The 13,870-nt window shown below is 66.3% G+C and overlaps 2 protein-coding genes across 2 annotated transcripts; both read right to left on the bottom strand.

Annotated features, from left to right (window-relative positions):
* Nucleotides 1-215: 215 nt before the first annotated feature.
* Nucleotides 216-4,185, bottom strand: LBX2 (ladybird homeobox 2). Its single transcript, XM_058838176.1, has 2 exons — nt 3,864-4,185; nt 216-990 (listed from the first exon to the last, which is right to left on the bottom strand). The coding sequence occupies exons 1-2, from the start codon at nt 4,183-4,185 to the stop codon at nt 602-604; spliced, it is 711 nt and encodes a 236-aa protein (XP_058694159.1). The 3' UTR covers nt 216-601.
* Nucleotides 4,186-4,850: 665 nt separating this feature from the next.
* Nucleotides 4,851-7,982, bottom strand: LOC131579223 (basic salivary proline-rich protein 2-like). Its single transcript, XM_058838857.1, has 4 exons — nt 7,346-7,982; nt 6,451-6,633; nt 5,182-5,316; nt 4,851-4,867 (listed from the first exon to the last, which is right to left on the bottom strand). The coding sequence occupies exons 1-4, from the start codon at nt 7,980-7,982 to the stop codon at nt 4,851-4,853; spliced, it is 972 nt and encodes a 323-aa protein (XP_058694840.1).
* Between the last annotated feature and the right edge of the window lie 5,888 nt (nt 7,983-13,870).

Genomic DNA, 13,870 nt, shown 5'->3' with positions numbered 1-13,870 from the left:
GACAGGCGTGAGATCAAATACAATTTGATTAATATGCAAATTGAGGGGGGCAGGAGCGGCCGCAGCCGGTAATTAATCACCGGTTAAAACAAATTAATGCCCGCGGTGGGAGGTGCTCGCCCGGAAAAAAGTGGGGGGTGGGGGGTTCTGGGGTCCATATTAAGGTGTCGCCTTTATTGCAAATATTTACACCGGGGCTGATAGAAAATAAAATTAAAAAAAAAAAAAAACCAAAAAACAACAAACAATGGAAAGACGAAAAAAACCAAAACGAAACAAAAAAAAAAAGCCGAAAAAGGGTGCACCGAGGGGGCGGGGCTGGGCTCGGCTCCTTTCGGAACCGAGCCGAGCGGATGTGGCGGAGCCGAGTCAGTCCGGACGGACCCGAGTGCACCCGAACGGAGCCGAACGGGGAGTCCAGTGAATCCGAACGGAGCGGGCTCGGCCTGAACCGACCCGAGTGAATCCGAACTCAGCCGAGCTGGCCCGAATGGTGCCGATTGAATCCGAACTCAGCCGAGCCGGCCCGAATGGTGCCGCGTGGATCCGAACAGAGCAGTCTCGGTCCGAGTGGATCCGAGCGGAGCCGAGCGTGTTCGGCTCAGTCCGCCACGTCGATCTCCTCCTCTGAGAGCTCGGCGGGCTCTGTGGTCCCGGTGCCGGTACCGGGAACCCCCGGGGGGGGCTCGGGCAGCCCGGCCAGCTGCTGCAGGGCGGCGGGGGGCAGCGCTTGCAGCGAGGCCACGTCCGCCCGCAGCTCCTCCAGGTCCCGCTTGAGCTTGGCGCGGCGGTTCTGGAACCAGGTGATGACCTGGGCGGCGGAGAGCGCCAGCCGCGCCGCCAGCGCGTCCCGGTCCACCGGGGAGAGGTAGCGCTGCCGCCGAAATCGCTGCTCCAGCTCCCGCAGCTGCTGCGCCGTGAACGCGGTCCGGGACTTGCGACGCTTCCTGCAGGGAGGGCGAGGGCCCGAGGCACCCGGAGGGGACGGACCTGCGGAGACAGCGGGGTTAGGGCACGGGGAACAGCGGGCTTAGGGCACGGGGAACAGCGGGCTTAGGGCACGGGGAACAGCGGGCTTAGGGCACGGGGAACAGCGGGCTTAGGGCACGGGGAACAGCGGGCTTAGGGCACGGGGAACAGCGGGCTTAGGGCACGGGGAACAGCGGGCTTAGGGCACGGGGAACAGCGGGCTTAGGGCACGGGGAACAGCGGGCTTAGGGCACGGGGAACAGGGGGCTTAGGGCACGGAGAACAGCGGGCTTAGGGCACGGAGAACGGGGAGCTGCACCGGGACCCGCTCCGGGGAACGGCCCCCGGGCTCCCGGCTGTGAATTGCCGGCGGGTGCAGGGCATCGCACCGGTAACGGCCCCGGGATGCCCGGTGGGGAAGGGTTTGTGGGGCAGGGTACCGGCACCGGGACCCGGACAGCACCGGCACCGCCGAGCCTCGACCTGCGGGGACAGCGGCGTCAGGTCAAAGACACCGGGAGCCGCCCCGAGCACTGCGGGTCCGACCTGTGGGCACCGGTAGAGACGCGAATCGCCGCCCCGGGCACGGCTCCGCGCCGCCGGCGGAATCCCGATCACGGTCCCGATCTCTTTCCCCCTCCGGTCCTCGGGCGCTGCCCGCGTCCCGATAACGCGGCTCGCTCGGGCCGTGCGTCCCCCGGTAACAGCGGTGGCTCCCGGGGTCTCTTCGCAGCGCGGACTCCGCTTCTCGTTCGGTAGAGAACCCCCAGGCGGTCCCGGCCGAGTCGGTGGGTCTGTCCCGGTATCACGGCTTTACCGCGGTCACAAAAAACGGGTCAATGCCGCCTTCCAGTAACGGGGATTCCCCTCCGCTTTCGGAGCCCCGATCGGCCCCGTTTCTTTCCGTCGGTCCATCCCGGTAACGGGGATTTACCCCCGCTCAGGAGCCGTGATCGCTCCGTTGTCAGTCCGTCCTTCCGTCGCGGCGGTTTTTGTTCGTCACGGAAGCCCTGGGCTGTCCCGGCTGTGTCGGTGGCTCCGTCCCGGTAATGAGGTTTTACCTGAATTACCGGCACCTCCATCTGCCCGCCAGTCCCGGCTCGTTCCGCCGTTACCCGCGGCCGGTTCGCGACCGGGTTTTTTTTAATTCCGAGATCCCCGCTCGGCCGTGTCCATCTGTCCGGCCGGTACCGGAGCTTCACCCCCTTCCCGGGAGCCTCGATCTCTCCCGTGTTTGTCCGGCCGGCAGCGGGGCTTTTTTTCGTTCATTTTTATTAATCCCGTGTCTGTCCTTCCGTCAGGCCGGTAACGAGAATTTACCTCCGCCTCGGGAGCCTCTGTCGTTCCGATTTTTTTCTGTCTGATCACCCGGTAAAGCTTTTTTTTTTTTTTCTTTTCTTTTTATTTTCGTTATTTTATTTTCGATTCTTTTTCTGTCGATCTGTCCGTCCGGTAATGGGCCTTTTTACCTTAATTCTGGGAGCCGCGATCGGCCCCGTTTCTGTCCGTCTGTCCGTCTCGGAAAAGGGAATTTTTTTCGCCCCCGTTCACGTCTGTCTGTCCACCCGGTAATGGGATATTTAATTAATAATTTAATATAATTTCACTTATTTCGTTCCTTGCCGTGTCCGTTCGTCAGATTAAAGGGTTTTTACCTTAAAATCAGGCGCCCGAGGCGTCCCCGCTCTGTTCGTCTGTCCGCCCGTTAACGGGTTGGTTTATTCGTTAATCACAGGAGCCCCTCTCTGTCTGTCCGTCTGTCTGCCCGCTATGGTGGCTTCCTTAATTACCGCTACTCCTCTCCGTAATTAGGGTTTTTTTTCCCCCGTTAATTACCGGAGCCTGGCTCCCTTCTCGTTCATCCGTCCGGCCGGTAACGAAGGTTCGGTTACTCACGGGAGGGTTGATCCAGCGGTCCGTGTCCGTCTGTCCGAAGGGTTTTCGTTACCGGCGTGAGTCGCATTGTGCCCAACCGTATCCGTTAATTACCGGGACGCTGCTCTGTCGTGACTGTCCGTCTGTCCTTTCCGGTAATGGGATTTTTTTCACATTAATCACGGAGACTCTCTCTGTCCATCTCTGTAAGGAACGGTAATTGTTTTCTACGTTAATTACAAGAGCCTTTTTCGATCTATCCGCGTCGGTTTGTCTGTCCCGCTAACGGTTTTATTCATTCCCGGCGACGCCGTGCTTTGCCTGTCCGTGTGTCCATCCGTGCGAGGCATTTTCCGTTAATCCCGGAGTAACGATCTGTCCGTCCGTGTCAATCTCTCCAACCCACTAAAGGATTTTTTCGTTCCCGGAGGCGCCGTGCTGTCTGTCGGTGTCCGTCTGTCCTCCCGGTTCGGCCGAACCCGAGAGCCCGGGTCCGTGAGCGGCCGTCGGAGCCCACCGGTACAGGGGGTGCCAAGCCCCGGACGGAGCCGCCGTCCCCGCGGAGGGTCGGGGTCGGTACCGGGTTTCCGATCCGCCGCTCGGTCCCCGCGCTCGGTCACGGTCACGGTCACGACTCGGCGGCGCCGAGCCCGGTCCTGCGGCTCCCGATAAAGCTGCCGGTTCTGCCGGTGCCTGCGGCGGCTCACCGGGGCCGGGGCTCTCTCCGGTTCCCTGTGTCCGGCCCCGGGACTTCTCCCTCCTTTCGGACTGAGCCTGCCGCGTGTCCCCGGTGTCCCGGCTGAGCACCGGCGGCTTCTCGGGCCTCCCAGCCGCGCTCGTCCCTCTGGGACAAGGAGGAAACTTCCCGGGACGGGGGACGAGGGGTGTCCCTGGCCTCGCCACGGCCTCCCCACCGCCCTCAAGCCCCGCCACCTGCCCGGTGCCCGGTACCCGGTGCCTGGTGCCTGCCCCGATCCCGACAAAGCCCCCCTGCCCCTGCAGCCCCCCGGCCCCGGTACCTCCGGCTGCCTGCAGCATTCCCAGCTCCAGCCCCTGGAAGGTTTTACTGGCGAGTTCCTCCAGCGCCCAGAGCGGCGAGGCCGGGGCGCAGCCGCCGCCGCCGCCTCGGGGCCCTGTCGGGGCGGGGGGGGCGGCGGGACCGGTCCCGGTCCCGGGGGGGCTCCCGCCGCGGGGGCGCCCCAGGATGTCCTCGATGCCGAAGGGTGTCAGCGGTTTTGTGGTGTTGGCGGGGGGCGGGAGCCGGTCCAGGGGGCTCCGCCGGTGGCCACCGACCGCGGCGGGCAGCGGGGGGGAACCGGCCGCCTCCCCCGCCGAGGTCATGCCGGGACCGGGACCCGCGCCGGGACCGGGACCCGCCGCCGCCGCCCCTCCCCCCCCCCAGCCCCGCGATTCCCGTTCCACCGCCTTAAAGCCCCGGGATACCGGGAGGAGGAGGAGGAGGAGCCACCGACGCCCCCCCTGTCGAGGGGGGGGAGACCGACCCCTCTCCGCCACTACCGGGGCGCAGCCCCGCGCCTCCCCCCTGTTGTCTCCCCCATTTTAACCCATCCCAGTGGGTCCCCCCTCCTCCTCTGCTCCCTCCTCATCCTCACCGCGGCTCTTACCCTCACCCAAAAATTTATTGGCTCTTTTGCTCTAAAATGCCCCATAAAAGCATCGGGGCCGCGGCTGGGAGTGATTAAGCCCTTTTGGGTGGGTTTTGGGTTTCAGAGCCATAAATTCCGCCCCCCCCTCCCCACATTCCCGCTGCCCTTTCCCGGTACAAATAGCTCCGGGATTTCGGCCGCTCGTAAAAATCCCGGGATGCCGCACACGCAGGTGAGGCCTGGCTGGCGACACCGCGTCCGGATTATCCGGCGGGTTTGGGGTTGGGGGATTCCGAATTGCCCCCTCCAGAGAGGATCCCCCCCCTTCCCAATCCCAATCCCATCGGGTGTCCCCATGGATCTGTCGCTGGGATCGGGGACATGGCGAGGTCACGGGGGTCACGGCGGTAATGAACCTGCGGATGATGTGGGGAGGGGGCCGGTGGGAGCACACGGAGCCGGGTTGGGGGAGCAGGTGCAGGGGGATCCGGCAGCGCCGATGCCAAGATTATGGAAGTGGGGAGGGGGCGGGAGCGGGGTTGGGTGGGTGGTGGTGGGGGGAGAGATTTTTCCAATCTTGCTGACAAAGGCAGAACGCGATCTCCCGGCTGGAAATCGGAGTTTGACAAATTCAACCTTGAAATTTCCCAGCAGCCGGAGCAATTAAACGCCGGCGGGTGGGGGGGGGTGGGGTGGGGTGGGGAGGGGGCTCGGTTTGGGAGAGGGACACGGGGCCCCTCGCACGGCGGCGTGCCGGGCACAGCGGTGTTTGCACGGATTCCTCGCACGCGGCTTTTGTCCTCTCCGCAGGGCGCGGGGAGATGGCGGAGCCGCCGTGGCCGCACGTGCCGCCGGGGGATGGAGCCTGTCCCGGGATGCGGGAGAGCTGGGACCCCCACTCCCATCCCCCCCCCCCACGCGGGGTCCAGCACTCGGGTGGACCCCTGTGAGCCCAGTCCCCTTGGGCATGAGGCCACCGCTCCGGCCACAAGGCCCTGAGCGCCCGGTGAGCAGGGAAAGGGGGTCGCAGCCCTTCCCAGGAGTCCCAACCCCTCTGCCGGGGATCCCAGCCCCATGGGGGAAGCCGTGGTCTCAGTGCTGGTTTAACGCGCTGGGACACACTGGGAAATCGCTTCTCAGGGTGATTTCCACGGTTTTTGTGGGGAATCGCGGCCGCCCACCCGCTGAGCAAACCCCTCTGGAACGCTCCGGCTCCTCCGGGGCCAGCGGGATCTCGGCAGCCGAGTCCCGGGGCTGGGAATGTGGGAGTGCTCCCACCGGCCTGCGAGACGGGAATCTGCAGATCCGCAGCCGTGGTGCCCACCCTGATGGATGGGATGTCATCCTCACCCCATCGCCCCCTCTCATCAGCCCCCCGTTATCCCCACCCGTTGCTCTTCAGCAGTTTTGGTGAATCCCTGCGCCCAGGGATGCTCCCAGATCATGGTGCTGGCACCTCCTTCCCTCCCGGAGCCCCCACTCGTGCCCCGAGGCTGCCGGTGAGGCATTGCCGGGGTGGGCTGAGCCCCCCACACCCTGCCCGACCCCTCCGGCTTCCCCCCGGTGAGGGAAGTGCTGGCTCCAGCTGCCGGGAACACAGGATGGGAAACGCTTTTCACCCCAAACCAGGCCACAGGGTGGGAACAAAACGAGCCCTCGGGGGTTTTGCAGGAACACTGGAGCTTCCTGCGGAGCCGGGAGAGTGCCCGGGGCTGGCCGGGTGCCCGCAGCCCGAGGGGAGGGTGACGGGCACATCCACGGCGTGGGGCTGAGGGCACCCCAGGGTACCGCACCCGGTGTGGCACTGCCAGCCTCCGCCTTTGTCCCGCTCCTCCACCCCGGGGGTGTCCCTGGGGGGCTCTGGGAGGTCCTAGAGGTCTGGAACTTCGGCTCCCAGCCCCTGACGCCCCATGAGCAGCAGCGGGCACAGCACACGCGTGTGTTTGTGTGTGTGTTCGCATGAGCGAGGGGTTGTGTTGCGCACAAGGGTGTGACCCACGTGTGAGGGGGTGGTTGTGCTGGAGCTGGGGCTGCTGCCGTGTCCCCCCCCCACAGAATCCCCCATCCTGGGGGGCTGCCGTGGCTCCAAACACCGGCAGCTCCGGGTATTTCCCCACCCGGGGCCGCACATCCCGGCGAGCTGCCGGCACTGGGTGCTGGGGTGTGCCAGGGGGCCCGGGATCTGGGTGTGGGGAGCAGGGTGCCGGGGATAACACAATTCGGGGTGCGGTGCCCCCGTGAGGCGCCTCCCCTCCCCGCGCCGCCCTGATCCATTATTTATCGGCTCCATCCCAATATTGCGCCGCAGCGCTCTGTAACGCGATTAGGACCGCGGCCCCGCGCGGCCCCGGCACATGGAAATCGCTGGCAAATGAATTTTCCTTTAATAAGGGAACAGCTCGGTGCGGAATTAAAGTGTAAGGAGCGACGGCAGCGCCGGGGGGGTGCCGGGAGCCCCCCCGCACCGGGGGACGGGACCCCAGCAATTACTGGCAATAAATCCTGACCCTGTGGTGGGCTGGGACCTCAGCGGAGCCGGGAATAATGGGATTACACCTGGCTCCGGTGAATGGGGATGGATGTGTCGGGAGCCGGGGCAGCCAGGGGAGACGGGGATCCCTCCCTGGGGCTGTTGGCAAATCATCGATTCATTAACGCGAGCGGCATCGCCCCCCGCGCTCCGGAGGGGCTGAGCACAAGCACGGCCCGGGGGGAGCGTGGGGGGCCGGGATGGGATGGGGATATGGACACGGGGACAGCGCAGGACAAGGGACGCACGGGGTTTTGCACATCCCTCCGCGTGTCTGTGTGGGCACAACCACCCCAACGGGCTCCTCGCAGGTGTGCAGCTGTGTCCAGGTGTGCGTGGAAGGCTCACGGACACACCAGCTCACATCCAGAGCCGCCACACGCGTGGAGACGCCAGTGCCAGGGACCGGCCGCGGTGAGAGGGTCCCGCCAGCCCCGGCCGCAGCTGCCGCACCCCCCCGGAATCCCCTGCTCGCTCCGGGGCCTCCATTTGTGCCTGGGCCAAACTCCAGCCAAATGGGCCGTGGGCGGGGGGGGTTGCATTTCAAAGGCTCCGGCTGCAGCAAACGCCGCTGCCCCCCCGCCGGGCTCTCGGCCGCCCATGCCCCCTGACCCCCGCACGGCACGGCCGGGATGGGGGGGACTCCGCGTCCCCTGCCCCGGCAGAGGGACCCGCTGGGACCCCCATGGGGCCGGGATCCGTCCGGAGTTGACCTGCGGCTGTGGGGGGGAGCGGGCTGGGCTGTCCGGGGGTGGGATCCCCATTCCGCCGTGGGGCAGAGCCGTGGGGCTCGCTGCCCACCGAGCGGGGGTCTCTGTGCCCGGGGGGGAGCGGGGAGCAACAACCGGGATGGGGCGGCTGGAAAGGGTGGGGGGCTCCGAGTGCTCCCTGGCGTGAGGCACCCCCAGGCTCCCCGTGGCACCGGGACCCCGGGGGGACCTGCTGTGGGCAGCGGGACGGTGGCGGGTGCCGCGGCGGGGCCGAGGCGGCGGCGGGGCCATGAGGATTCAATTAGGGCCGAGCGCGGGGGACTCGGCTCGGAAATGGCCCGTCTGGGCGTTGACAGCCCGGCCCCCGCCCAAGATGAACGACCCCCGGATTAAAGCGAGGAGGGGTGACAGGGGCACCTGAGCGGGGAGGGGGCTGGGGAGGCTGCAGGGGGGCGGGACCCCGCATTTGGCACCGCCACGGGGCCACTGAACGGCCGGGAGGGGACCCCAATGCGGGGGGGGGTATTACGGGACCACCCCTAAACCTGGATGGGGACACCTCGAGCCATGTGTGCCCGCAGCCCCACACCGCCACAGTGGTGGCAGCAGAGTGGGGGCACCCCGGGGGTCCTCCGGGACTCTGCCATGCGTAGGATTGAAGAGGGGGGACGACACACGCCCCTGTCATCCTGCAGGACCCCGAGGGGGCCCGTCCGTCGCTGCGAGCACGGCACAGGGCTCGGGGGATCGATGGCCGCGCGGGTCACCGCTGCCATTAACCCCGGCGAGGCAGCGCCCCGAGGTTAATTAAAAAGTGAAGTGCAACGAAACGCGGCGGCGGCGGCGGGGGTTGACAGTGGTGATGGGGCCTGACAGCGGCTGGGGGGGGGGGGTGACAGCGACAGGGAATGGTGGGGGTGGCACTTGTACGGGCACGGTGGGTGCTCCAGGGGACACTGTCGGCTGCCACACCCGGAATGGGGGTGCGGGGGGCCAGCGGGGGGGCAGGTGGCACTCGGAGCCTCCCCGTGTCACACGTGCTGCCTGGCAGAGCCGGGTAGGAGGAAGAAGAAGCGTCGCAGAGGAAGCCCCATCCTTCCTCCTCCTCCCACCCCAGCGCTATTCTTAGCCCCGGTCTGTCCCGCATCCTCCCCGCCTGGCGGGGTCCGGCCCTGCGCCCCTCGGGAGCTTTGGTGTGCGACAATGGGGGGATCTCAAGGGGGGACACCCCCATGGGGAGCCCGTCCCTCTCCGGGCCTCGCTCCCCGCCCCCAGCCGCCACCGTAACTTTAGATCCGACAGCTGCTCCGCGCCGGCCGCCTGCAGCCCCCACGGCCCCCGCTGTCCCCACGGCCTCCGTGGCGCGGCACGGCAGCGCTGGGTGTCCCCGATCCCGGGGGGCTGCTCTGCTCCCCTGAGGCTGGGGAGAGAAGAGGGAGATGGAACCCCTGGTGCCCTTCTTGCTGTGGGGAGAGGAGATGGCGCATGGCATCCTCAGGATGTGGCACACGGCATCCATCCCCGAATGGTCACAGAGACCTCGGGGCCGCTGCCTGTCCCTGCGTGCCGAGGAATTGTCTCTGGGTTTGGGGTTCCGGGGACAGAGCTCCATCGTGTTTGGGGACTGAGGGATGCCCCTGGCTGGGGAGGGGGCTGGCGGTGCCCGTGGTGGCTGAGCCCGTGGTGACCCCGCGTGGCGGGACCCTCGCGGCGAGGCGGGCACGGCGGGGTCAGCGGCGCATTCCTGCTCCCGCGGGGCGATCCGGTTACCGGCCGGCCCAGCCCCGGCCCCGGCCCCGCCATTAATCTTCCCGGGTGCCCTTTGGAATTTGCCGCCCGAGGCCCCGGGGGCTGTGGGGGTCCGCGAGGTGTAGGAAGAGCGGGGGGGATGGATGAGGATTGAAGATGGGATGAGGTGGAGATGGGATGCAGTGGGGATCTGGATGCAATGAGGATGGAGATGGGATGAGACGAGGATGGGGAGGGAACAGACCCCGGTTCACCCCTCCAGGAGCACCCCCTTGTCGTGCTGGGTTCCCCCACTTCTCTCCAGCCCCTGTCCCACGGTGGGAGCCCGGTGTCGCCGTCAGAGGAGAGGGATGATGGTGGCACGTTCCCTCCCTGCCGGGATCACATGCAATTATCCAGCAGCCGGAGACGCGGCGTTGTAATAACCCACCCAATTGTTTTAGGGATCAGGGGACTGCTAGGCGACAGCCGTGACAGAACAAGCCCCCCCCCGGTTGGAGAGGGGCTCTGGGGACAATCCCCAGCCTCTTTTGTGCCGTGGGACCCCGGCATCGATGCCGGCACGGCCCTGACGGGTGCTCAGATCCGTACTGGGGTCTGAGCAGGGTATGGGGGCTTGAACAGCTCCCAGGCTCTGTCCCTGCCCATGGAGAGGGGGCCGGGAGCGCCGTCCTGCTGGTAACGGAGCCGCCGGCCCCGTGGGACGAAGGTTTCCTGCGAGGAAGGTGGGACAGGGAGGGGAAGACAATAAACCCCAGGAAATGCTGGGAATAGCGGAGGGAACGGCAGTGCCGTCAGCGCTGGGCCCGGACGGAAGCCTCAGGGCGCAGGGGGCAGCCAGACAGGAGCGGAGGGACCGTCCTAAGTCCTGGCACATCGGCTGGGCTGTGGTGGTCACCTCCAATCTCGCTGTGATTTGCCCCAAATCCTAACGCCGGGGTTATCCACGTCCCTTTATACCATCGGGAGTCAGTGGGGATGGGGGTCCGTGGGGAAGGGACCGCTGTGATGCCCATCCTGACGGTACCACGGGGCTCCAGTGAGTCCTTGCCCGGCCCTGGCAGGTCCCAAATGAAGGGGGGCTTGGGATGAGCCCCTTGCCAGGCTGTGGCCGTGGGTACCCGGCTGTCGAACCCCCGTGCTGGGTGATTTATGGCTGGGAAGCACCGGCGCAGACGGGCTGGGACAAATCCGCCAGGAAACACCGACTTCAAAGGGTGGAACAATGGTGGGATGGGGAACGCCACCGTCCTGGCACTGCGGCCCCCGTGGTGGCACTGGCACCCACACTGTGACACTGGCATCCACACCGTGACACTGACACCCACACCGTGGCACTGACACCCACACTGTGGAACTGACACCCACAGCACGGCAATGACACCCACACTGTGACACTGACACCCACAGCACGGCAATGACACCCACACCACAGCACTGGCACCCACACTGTGACACTGACACCCACACTGTGACACTGACACCCACGCCGTGGAACTGACACCCACACCACGACACAGACACCCACACTGTGGAACTGACACCCACACTGTGTCACTGGCACTCACACCACGGCACTGACACCCACACCATGGCAATGACACCCACACCGTGGCAATGACACCCACACTGTGACACTGGCACCCACACCGTGACACTGACACCCACAGCATGGCAATGACACCCACACTGTGACACAGACACCCACACCGTGGCACTGACACCCACACTGTGGAACTGACACCCACACCACGACACAGACACCCACACTGTGTCACTGACACCCACACTGTGTCACTGGCACCTACACCACGGCACTGACACCCACACTGTGACACTGACACCCACTTTATGGTACCAGGACCAATATCACGGCACAGGGACCCACATGGCATTGGGACACACGTCGTGGTTTCAGGACTCACCCCACAGCACCAGGACCCACACCGTGGCACTGGCACCACGGCACCAGCCTCCACGTCAGGACAGCAGCACCCAAACCTCACCTGGGGACCAGGCTGGCACCCCCCAAGAGCCCCCACACCTGCCCTCTGTGCCCACCTGTACCCCACGTGTGTGACCCCTGTGCGCTCCATCGCACATCCCTCGTCCCATCCCACGTCCCACATCCCACATCCCACATCCCACATCCCACATCCCACATCCCACATCCCACATCCCACCCGTGCACGTGGCAGAACCACAGGCACCGGAGCCTCCTCTCACTCCCATCCCGCCGATCCCGGTGGGGCGTGCCGGGGCGGTGGTCCCACGGCGCATCCCCCGCCCCTGCGGACACGCAGGAAACCTGGGGGCCCGGGGGGGGCTACAACCACCAGACAAAGGCTTCAAGGAAACTCCGGCAGCCAAAATAAACCGGGAGATGTGAAGAGGTGCCTCGACTCTGCTCCCACGGCCTCACCACCCCTCGCACCCGTGCCAAGAGGGGCTGACGGTGCTCGGTGCCCCTTTGGCTAGGGGCTTTCGCCCTGTCACCAGTCCGGGAATGCCGGTGGCAGGGCTGGGTGCCACGGCTCGGTGCCACAAGTGCTCCCATCACCAGCACGGCTGCTCCGAGCAATCCCGGGGATCCTCCAGTTGGCTGCGGGGGGTGTTGGGGGCGGCACTTTCCCAGGCCCTGCCATGACCCCTCTGTCCGCAGGAAGGTGGCCCCCCCTGCTTGCCCCCCTTCCCACGCCGGCGGGCATCCCGGTGCCAGCGCCGGTGCCCACATCCTCAGGAAGCGGGCAGGAAACGCGGGGCCGGGGGGGCAGCGGGGGTGAGGAGGGCACAGTGTGGGGCGGGATTGCGGGGGGAGCTCAGCGTGGGCCCGTCAGAACCCCCCGGAGTCATTTAGAGCTGCTCAGGCGGTGACAGGAATTAAATTGCATTTGGATTTTCTCATCAGCCTCATCCTGGCGCTTCGTTACGGGGAAAATCCCCGTGCTGGTGCGATGGCTCATTCCCGTCGTGACAGCTCATTCCTGTCGTGACAGCCACGTGCCCGTGCTGCTGGGGATGGGATGGGATCCATGGGATGGGATGGGATGGGATGGGATGGGATGGGATGGGATGGGATGGGATGGGATGGGATGGGATGGGATGGGATGGGATGGGATGGGATGGGATGGGATGGGATGGGATGGGATGGGATGGGATGGGATGGGATGGGATGGCATGGCATGGGATGGCATGGGATGGCATGAGATGGCATGGGATGGGATGGGAACCCCAGGAATGGGTGGCTGCCATGGGCCCGCTGCGTGCCCTGGGCTGAGAGGTCAGGCTGTGGGGCAATACTGTGTCACACGTGTCCCCACCCATCCCAACCCAGTGCCCACCACGTTCCAGGACACCGGGCATGGCCCCTCAGCCGGGTGTGAAGGTGCTGGGGGCTCATCTGTCTCTGTCACAGCTGCACGGAGCCGGTACTGCTGGAGCACGGCAAGGATGGTGCAGCCGAGGGGGTTCTGCACAACCGGGGGCTCAGCAGCCCGGAATCCACCGCCTGTGCCCACCCCCAGATCAGGGCAGCGGCCTGGGGTGAGCGGGACCCCCAGAGTGAGAGTCCATGGGGCTGGTGGGTTTTGTGGGGTTTCGTGGGGCTGGGCCCCAGTGAGGGGCGGGGATGGGGGGGGGTGTGGAGGAGGAGGATGCAGTGCTTGGGGACGCTGGCATTGGAGGGAGGGGTGATGCTGTGCCCCCATTGCCCCCAGCCCGGCAGGGAGCTGCAGGGCTGTGGAGGGCGAGGGGCTTGAGGATTCCCTCTCACAGCTCCCCCCCAGGACTGCACCTGCAACCCCTTGGCACATCCCTGCGACACCATGGGTCCCTTCACCTCTCACCCCGAGCCCTGGGACCCTGCAGGCTGGGGGTGCCACCATCCCCGGCGGGACCCCTGGGGGTCCCACATAGCCAAGGAGCTCTTAAGGTCCCGTCTCCCTGGTCACGGGGGCCCATGCCATGCCCAGATCCTCTCGGGCAGAGCTGGGGACCCCCGACAGCCCCCCAGGTTAAGGACAGGGGGATGGGGGCTCAGGTTTCCCTCGTGCCGGGCTGGAGCCGGGGGCCATTAGCCCCCTCGGAGCATGACGGGGCGGGGGACATCAAAGTGCCTTCAGCTTGACAGCGCCTCGGGGGTACGGGAACATCCCCCCAGTACCTGCCCCTGCCCCACTGCATCCCCCAGCCCTCATCTCCCCCCTTCTCCGGGGCAGCCCCCGTGGGCGGGGGGCTCATTTACCAACGTCAGCCCCGCAGTTGGTTTGAATTAGGCTCCTCCGGGGCCGGCGCTGATAAGGGAGGGGGCGTGGGGGGCTCCGGGGGGCTTCCTGCTCTGCCGTCTGTAACTGGCTGCCAGAGCCGCTGCTGACAGACACAGGGACAGCCCCCGCCTCGACACCCCCGGCATCCGTCCGTCCATCCGTCTG

Source organism: Poecile atricapillus, chromosome 4, assembly GCF_030490865.1.
Source record: "Poecile atricapillus isolate bPoeAtr1 chromosome 4, bPoeAtr1.hap1, whole genome shotgun sequence".
Classification (NCBI taxonomy): domain Eukaryota; kingdom Metazoa; phylum Chordata; class Aves; order Passeriformes; family Paridae; genus Poecile; species Poecile atricapillus.
Note: the sequence above shows the minus strand (reverse complement) of the source record. Positions and strands in the feature narration are given on the sequence as shown.